This window comes from Apium graveolens, chromosome 4 (assembly GCF_009905375.1).
Source record: "Apium graveolens cultivar Ventura chromosome 4, ASM990537v1, whole genome shotgun sequence".
Lineage (NCBI taxonomy): Eukaryota > Viridiplantae > Streptophyta > Magnoliopsida > Apiales > Apiaceae > Apium > Apium graveolens.
In genome coordinates, this window is record NC_133650.1 from 104,800,961 (window position 1) to 104,809,453 (window position 8,493).

The 8,493-nt window shown below is 35.8% G+C and overlaps 1 protein-coding gene across 1 annotated transcript; it reads left to right on the top strand.

Moving 5' to 3' along the window:
- Window positions 1-216: 216 nt before the first annotated feature.
- LOC141718819 (uncharacterized) lies at window positions 217-4,674 on the top strand. Its single transcript, XM_074521198.1, has 3 exons — window positions 217-669; window positions 4,184-4,392; window positions 4,458-4,674. The coding sequence occupies exons 1-3, from the start codon at window positions 217-219 to the stop codon at window positions 4,672-4,674; spliced, it is 879 nt and encodes a 292-aa protein (XP_074377299.1).
- The last annotated feature ends 3,819 nt before the right edge of the window (window positions 4,675-8,493 follow it).

Here is an 8,493-nt window from a genome sequence, read left to right on the forward strand (position 1 = left end):
CGGTACTGTAGGTACCATAAAGATGTTGGTTATGATACTAATGATTGTAGGAAACTCAAGGATAAGATTGAGTATTTGATCCAAAGAGGAAAGTTCGGACGTTTCACCAAGGGTGAAGAGGCTGGTGTCCAAAAAAGAGATAATGATCAAAGAGATGATGATTGAAGGTGTAATGACAAAGATTTCAATTCACATCCCTGAGGGCCAGTAATCAATATGATCTCAGGAGGTCTTACGTCAGCTGGGACTAAAAGGAACTCTCGAAAAGCTTATGCGAGAGAAGTAATGAGTATAGTCGGAGAGCCTTCTAAGCATTCCAAGTCGGCGACGACACTTGAGTTCGGTGACCTAGACCTTGAAGGTTTGAAATTTCCTCAGGGCGATCCTTTAATTATCATACCAATTATTGGAAATTGGCCTGTCATGAGGGTCCTAGTGGACAATGGAGCTTCCGTAAATATTCTTTTCCATGACACATTCCTAAGGATGGGCTATAATGATTCCCAACTGACTCCATCCGACGCACATATCTACGGGTTTAATCAAGTGGAATTCCAAGTTGAAGGAGCAATAAAACTTCCCGTGACTATTGGGGAAGAGCCTAGGAAGGCCACGCAAATATTGAACTTTCAGTTATTAAGATGGCCTCTACTTATAATGCCATTATGGGTAGAACAAGAATGTGGCGCCCTCCAAACCCGGGTCAGAAGTTTGGGGTCCACACACACACCATAATTATAACCTGCTTATAACAATAATAAAGATAATAATAATATATGCAATGACCCTACTTACCAACCACCACGGACCGCAACAGGTTAAAGTATGCACACAAGCCAAACACACTAATATATTACAAATCGTTCAAATCCCAACTATTTCAAATTCAAACTGAGTATTAAACATTATTACAAACTTTTACAAACTTAAATTATTCCAAAAGAAGCTTACTAGCTCCGCTTTCTCAACCTGAACCCCTAGCTCTCGCGCTGGACTGGGGATCCTCTTTACCAACTGGTTCCTTTTTAATTGGAAAGAATATAAACAACATCGCACAAATGAGCTAACTAGCTCAGCAAGTCACAATGACAAAACTGAGAATAATGATCATCAGGTGAATATGGTTATGATATCAAGTGAACAATGGATTATGATTTAGAATTGGATATTATACTTTTAATTTAAAAACCAAGGTTAGGCTGCTGATCAGTCACGCACTAACCCCGAGCAAGGCACACAGCATTGCTCTAACTACTGGATCCAAGGCACACATTATCCTAACTTGACCATTATATGGTCTGACCACGAATCTGGTCCACAATTTTATAAAAATAATCCAATTCTAACATAATAACAGAATATGCAATAATAAACAATAACCGAAATCATTAACAACAATAAATGTTTAACAATAAAAGGGTTTCAATCCTTGTAAGGATCAATAAGGCAATTTAAAAGCTTGGATGCTGGGTAATGAAAGAATTGGATAACAAAGGAATCAACGTTTCAAGGTTTCAAGGATTTGGTCTTTCAAAGTATAAGATACCATGGGTTGAGTATATAATAGTTCATGTCAGTGTCTGGTATTTAGTTTGTATGTATTTGTGGAGTAGTATCGTAGATTTATGGTTCTTGTTTGGGTATACAATAATCAATGGATTAGAAAGAATATGATTCATGGCTCAAGAACAATAACTGAAATCAGGATTTAGGTTTTTGTGCTTCAAAGCACTTGCAATATCACAGGATTATCAAGTACTACAATATCTCGAGAAAGTTCAGAACACTTGCCTGATATTAGCTTACTACACTGCACTCGTTTCCAATCACAACCGTCTTACTCTTCAACTATCTGTTTCCCTTTCTTACGTCTTGCCTCTTCTGCTCACATATCATAAGCATCTATCAATAATTTACTCATGGAATTCTATTCAACACATACTTCTATCTACCCTTCGGTTTACCCAAATCCGATTAACGGATTGAAAGTTATGCAATAATCAAGTAAACACCGAATATATAGACCGATAGTCAATTAACAAGTCACATATAGCACATAATACATCACGTAATCAATGATATATTATTTATAAAGAAGTCTCGGGTCATAAATAGGCTTTCTGGTATTTAAAATGATTTTTAAAACATTTTTCGGAATTAAAACGGGTCGTTGGATCAATTTCGGGTTATTAAACAGGGTTCGGTTGGCCCATTCTGGCTCCGAAATAATTTTAGAATAATTATCGAGCCTTGGAAATAATTTAGAATAATATTTTAAAGCTCAAAACTATTTTTCAGAATTTTTAAATCATTTTTAAATAATTAAATCTAATTAAAATCAATTAATTAAAATCAATTAATAATTAATTAAATCAATTAATAATTAATTAAATCAATTAATTTTCTAATTAATTGACCAATTAATCAATTATAAATTAACTGAAATTAATTAACTAATTAATTTAGATTTATTTGTGAATTAAAAATAATTTTCAGAATTAAAATAATAATTTTTAGAATTTTCAAAATTTAAAAATGAATTTTTATAATAAAAATAAATAGGAAATATGATTTTTAAACATTTTATAAACAGGAATCCTAAATTTGCAAAGTCTGGAAACTTCAGGGACCTAACTGCATCGTTTTCAAAAGTTGGGGTACTAAACTGTAATTTTCCAGCCCTTCACCGGAAAACAGTCGGGTTCGCCGGAGAACACGTTTCCGGCGTCCTCACCCCACCAACACCTCCAGATCACATCTACACAACACCAGGAACACAACCATGCAATCAATTCATCCTAACAATCCCTGAGTTGGCCGGAATTTGGCCGTGAAGTTTTCCAGTTTCCAGCGAACATCGGAAAACTTCAAAACACAACTCCCTTCTCTACAGACCTCGTTGGTTCATGAAACTTATACGACTAGATTGCAAATTTCACAGAGAATACAACCCACTATAACACAACATCAATCTATCACAGAATAAGAAACCCCCAAATTTCAATTAAGAACATTCATACGGGTTATAAACCCTAATTTTGAAATTCGAAAATTAAACTCAAATTTGAACATGTTATTGAACTCCAAATCAGACGTATGACATATGAAAATCATCAGGAAAACAAGCTCTACAACATGCAATCATCAAATCATACAAACAATCATCCGAACAAAATTTCATATTTTTAATAAAATAAATTCGAAAATAAATAAATTTTTAGAAAAATAACCTTGATTTCTGCAGTGAAACAAAGCTCAGAATCTGATAGAACACTTCAGATCCTTCGTTTTGGTTACTCAAGCTTTGAAAACAGAGATCGGTAACGCCTTCGTTTTGCTGTTTGATTCTTAGAACAGTTTTAGGAAATTAGGGCTTTTCTCTGAAAATTATATAATTAACTATCTGCAAATGATTTTGATACGAAATAAAATACGGTAAAAGGCTATTTATAATTACGGAAAATTTGTATCCCGTTGGATCATTCCGGATATAAAACGGTACGTTTATTTGTAAAAATTGATCCAAACGGTATCGGTTTTCGGGATAATTATCCAAATCAGTACAATTTGTACTGCGGTCTTGGTCTCAGCGCCTGGTTGCACGTATTACGAAGTGATAATTGTGATAGTTTAATAAAAATCTCATGTTTATCGAAAATACGGGTTTTATTGATTTACCGAAACGAATATTGTATCGAAAATGTTGCGCGGGGACCCGCGCAGGACAAACCGTACGCCGGATCGAAAAAGTCGAAACATGGAATATGCTCGGAATATTACAATTAGGTTAGGAAGGAGTTCTCGAAAGAGTTTCGGGTTCCAAAAACGTAACAACGGTTGACGTCGGTTGTTCCTGTTTTTATAAAATAGATTTTAATTACCCGGAAAAAGATTTTAGAAATTTCATATGATTCTTATAAATCCATAAACCAACATAAAAATAATTAGGAAGATATGACAATTATCTATATTTTATTTTGGACATATAAAAATTAAAATACTCAATTAATATTATTTTTGAATATTCAAGTACAGATAACACTTAACAATTAGCTCACAGAATAGATACTGAACACACATAATAATTATATAATAGCAAAAATAATTACACGATATATCCCGGATATTACAAAGAATCCATGCATTTAAGGTAGTGCTCTCAACCTACCACATGGTACTGAAGTTCCCTACTAGGAACGATGTCGGTGAGACAAGAGGAGATCATAAAATGGCTCGTAGTTTCTATGTTATAGCACTTAGGCCCGATGGAACTAGGGGGCAGGTCCTCCCAATAGAAGATATGGATGTCCGTGAGAATGAAGAACTTCAAGGGAAGCTAGCAGAGGATTTAGTCCCAATTCCCCTAGACTCCTTAGACCCAGAGGAGGTCACGTATATTAGAGCATCTTTGGACAAGCCCTTGAAGAGCCAATTGACAACTTTCTTATAAAAAACAGTAAAATTTTTACTTGGACGACAGCTGATATGCCTGGGATTCACCCCAACCTTATAACTCATAAGCTGAACATCGATCCAACTCGGAAGGCCGTAAAGCGGAGGAAGAGAACTTATGGCCACGACAGGCTGGAAGCCATTAAACTGGAGGTCGAGAAGCACTTAGAGGCTGGGTTCATTGAGGAAGTGCAGTTCCTTGAGTGGTTGGCAACCCCGTAATGGTCAAGAAGGCCAATGGAAAGTGGAGGATGTGCATCAATTTCACTGACTTAAATGATGCTTGTCCCAAGGACTGTTATCCCTTGTTATGAATATATTGTAGGTTTGATGATATTTCACCAAAACACCTTAGTAGATTTAATTAAGTGTATTTGTAGCTTTCAACATATAATCTTACTCTGTCATCCGTTGAAAGAGTAGCTTATGTTTAAATAAGTTTTTGTAGCACATTCATGTATACAGTAATGTCTTTGAGTATTAGAAGTTGTAGGATATCCTAAGTCATGTTGACTACTAGAATGATATGCAAAATAGCTGGCTAATTGTAAATATTAGATGCCTTGTAATTCTGCATAAATGAATGTATAAATGAAATGGTGTTAACTACTACGGAAATACCATCAACAGATAATCTGCAAAGCTCTCAACGGATGACACAAGGCACCTTCAACGGATGATCCATAACAGACTCAACGGATAATGAGTGACTTGGTAGTCACATGGGTTGATTGTATACAAAAAGGAATGTTGCATCCTATAACTAGGTTTATGAGAATAAAAAAGCATTTCCATTTCCATGCTTACTTGAAGAAATACAAAGATACTGGATAGAGAAATGAAGAAACATGTGATGAAGACTTAGACATTTTATTTTTATATGTTTGTCTTTTTCATATGTAACTTGATGATATATAAACCAGGTATAGAAAGTAAATAATAATCAATTGATCAATTGAAAGAACTGAGAAACAGCATAAGGAAAAATCTGTTAAGTATTTCTCTGTTCTTTTTTTGTAATTTTACTTGTAAGCAGCTGTGTGCATTCTTGCATCACAGAGTTCTCAATCACTATATATCTCTAGTGGAAAGTTCGATCCACCAAAAAGTTTTTAAATCTCCGTGTTTAATTACTTTGTATTTTGAATACATTCATATTTCATTCCGTACACATGCATATTCAAACACTAATATACTTTGGTAAAGAAGTTTCGTAATTTCAAAAAGAAACCAGAATTACATTTTACCCTCTTATGTAATTCTATTATTAAATTGTTTGGGAATAACAATTGATATCAGAGCAAGCTCTTGACACACTAAGAGTTCAAAGATCAAAACAACTAACAACATGAGCAGGAAGGATGTTGGAGTTAAGATCCCTTCTCTTGATAAAGATAACTATCACCACTGGAAAGTGAAAATGCACATGCATCTCATCTCTCAAGATAAAAGGTATGTTGATTGCGTTGAGAAAGGTCATCATGTTCCTCGAAGAGCTGCTACAGATGCTGATGGAGTTGTAGACAATGAGCAAAGTATTCCAAAGCCACAATCTGAATGGACTGATGAAGATATTGAGCAAGTGCACAAACATAAAAAGACTATGAACATTTTGTTCAAAGGTCTTGATAGTGATATGTTTGACAATGTTATCAACTGTAAATCTACTAAGGATATTTGGGATTCAATTCAAATCATATGTGATGGAACTGGACAAGTGAGGGAAAACAAGAAGCAAGTTCTAATCCAGAAATTTGAGCACTATCATTGTGAAGATAGTGAATCTTTGAGTGACATTTTTAGTAGATTTTAAAAACTACTAAATGCACTGAAACTGCATGGAAGAGTCTACCAGACAAAAGATTCTAACCTGAAATTCTTTAGATCTCTACCAAAAGACTGGAAGCCTATGACTATCTCTCTTAGAAACTCTCAAGATTATAAGGAGTTTACTTTGGAAAGACTTTATGGCATTTTGAAAACTTATGAACTTGAGTTGGAACAAGAAGAGCAATTAGAGAAAGGAAGAAAGAAGGGATGATCTATTGAATTGGTAGCTGAACAAGAGAGAGTGAAAGAGATAATGGTTGAAGCTGTGGAATCTGCACCAAATTTAAGGGTTTGTGAAGGCAAAAGAAAAGGGCTAATGGCTGAGCATGAAGACCATCATAATCAGGATGAAATGGAGGACATAGATGAACATATAGCTTTCCTATCAAGAAGAATTTCCAAGCTCAAATTCAAAAAGAATTTTGGAGCAACCAAGTCAAATAGAAACATGGTGGATAAATCTAAGTTCAAGTATTTCAAATGTGGCTTGAGTGGTCATTTTTCCAATGAATGCAGAAAGCCTGATTCTGAGAAAAAGAAGTTTGAGCCTGTGAATTACAAAAATAAGTACTTTGAATTGCTCAAACAAAAGGAAAGGGATTTCCTGACTCAAGAAAATGACTGGGCAGCTAATGGGGCAGATGGGGATAAAGAAATAAGCTATGTCAACTTAGCCCTAATGGCCAAATCAGATGAAGCATAAGTCAGTTCTTCAAGCAATCAGGTAATCACTACTAATCTAGCACACCTTTCTAAAGATGAATGTAATGATGCTATAAATGAAATGTCAACATAATTATATCATTTACGTGTTACGCTTAAATCACTCAATAAATAAAACACAAGAATTAAAAATAACAATTTGTTTTTAAGTGAGAGAAATGTTGTGTTAGAAACTCAATTTGTTGAGTTTGAGAAACTGAAGATAGAGTGTAAGATTGCAAAAGATGAATTGACTGAATCTTTGAAGAAAGAGGAAATTTTGAGAAAGCAGCTTGAACGAGAGCAACAGATAATCAAAGCTTAGAAGTCATCAAGGGATGTACATGTCAAATTGCTAAAGTTCAAGGAATAGAATCATTCTGTGAAGAAGCCTGGAAAAAGAGCAAGGAGAAACTGGCTCCTGAGTTGGTAGAAGGATTATCAACGGATGTGGATTCAATGGATAATGAAGTTTATCCATTGAAAGCCAAAAGGGATTATCCGTCAAAAGGCAAGGAACCACATTCATAGATTGAAAGGAAACCAATTAGCAAAGCTAAGCTAGCTAAACTCAATGAGAAATATGGATCAGTTTCCAAGAACTTTGTTATATGAGAATCAAGTCAAGCCAAGCAGAACGTCTTTAACGCCCCTTCATCATCCTAAGGCCAGGTTTACGGGGCGCATCTGATTGTCATGATCGTCCATCATCTAGGTAAACTCTTGGGATTTGTGATACATATCCCTAAGCTTCCTCCACTCTATATTTCTCTTCTCCAAATCCTTGGAGCATTTTTTCTCTAAGACAACAACCTCGTCCTCTGCTTGATGTTCCTTGGCCTCCCATTCATTTGAGGAGATCTGCATCTTATTTTTGGAGGTCTATAATGCAGCGTAGTCACTCACCATCTTGATACTCTGTGTAGAGGAGGCTGCGAAGTAGGCATTGGCCTGACAAAGAAAAAAAGAAGTTATAAAAAGGCTAAATCCATGAAAGATAAGGGTTAAGATACTAAGACCGACTAAGACTCAAAAGGGCCAAACCCCCAACACATAGAGTCCCGGCTGACCAGAACCTTCTCGAAAGAGTTATCCTGGTCGACCAAGACCAGGAAGGGCCGAGTAGGCCACATGGAGGGATTATGGCTGACCAGAACACCCTATAGGATTGGTCCAGGCCCTTCTGAAGGATTTTCCTTGACCTTCCTGTAAAAATTTCTTGAAAATTCTAAAAAAATTATACTTGAATGAAATATATGTCAAAATATACCTAGTACAAGGCATGAGCCCCCAACATCTCGGCTTCGAGCAAATTTTCACCCGAGGAGACGTGAAGGAGGTCTGGAGGAGTAACGTAGTTCTTTGACCCCTCAAGAGCTAGGGCCGGACTCCCAAACATCGAGTTATTGGTGGAGATACCCCATGAAGGTTCGAAGGGGGTTTTCACATTTTTATCAAAATCTTGGAGCCACTTCTTGTCGGAGCTAGAGGATTTAAGAAAGCCGGAAC

What these genes read in the sequence shown, in the direction of transcription:
- LOC141718819 (XM_074521198.1), top strand. Translation starts at nt 217, where the DNA reads ATGATCTCAGGAGGTCTTACGTCAGCTGGGACTAAAAGGAACTCTCGA. An exon ending in TACTTATAATGCCATTATGG is followed by an intron (nt 670 to 4,183) that starts GTAGAACAAGAA and finishes ATGGTACTGAAG; the next exon opens with TTCCCTACTAGGAACGATGT. An exon ending in TTAGACCCAGAGGAGGTCAC is followed by an intron (nt 4,393 to 4,457) that starts GTATATTAGAGC and finishes TATAAAAAACAG; the next exon opens with TAAAATTTTTACTTGGACGA.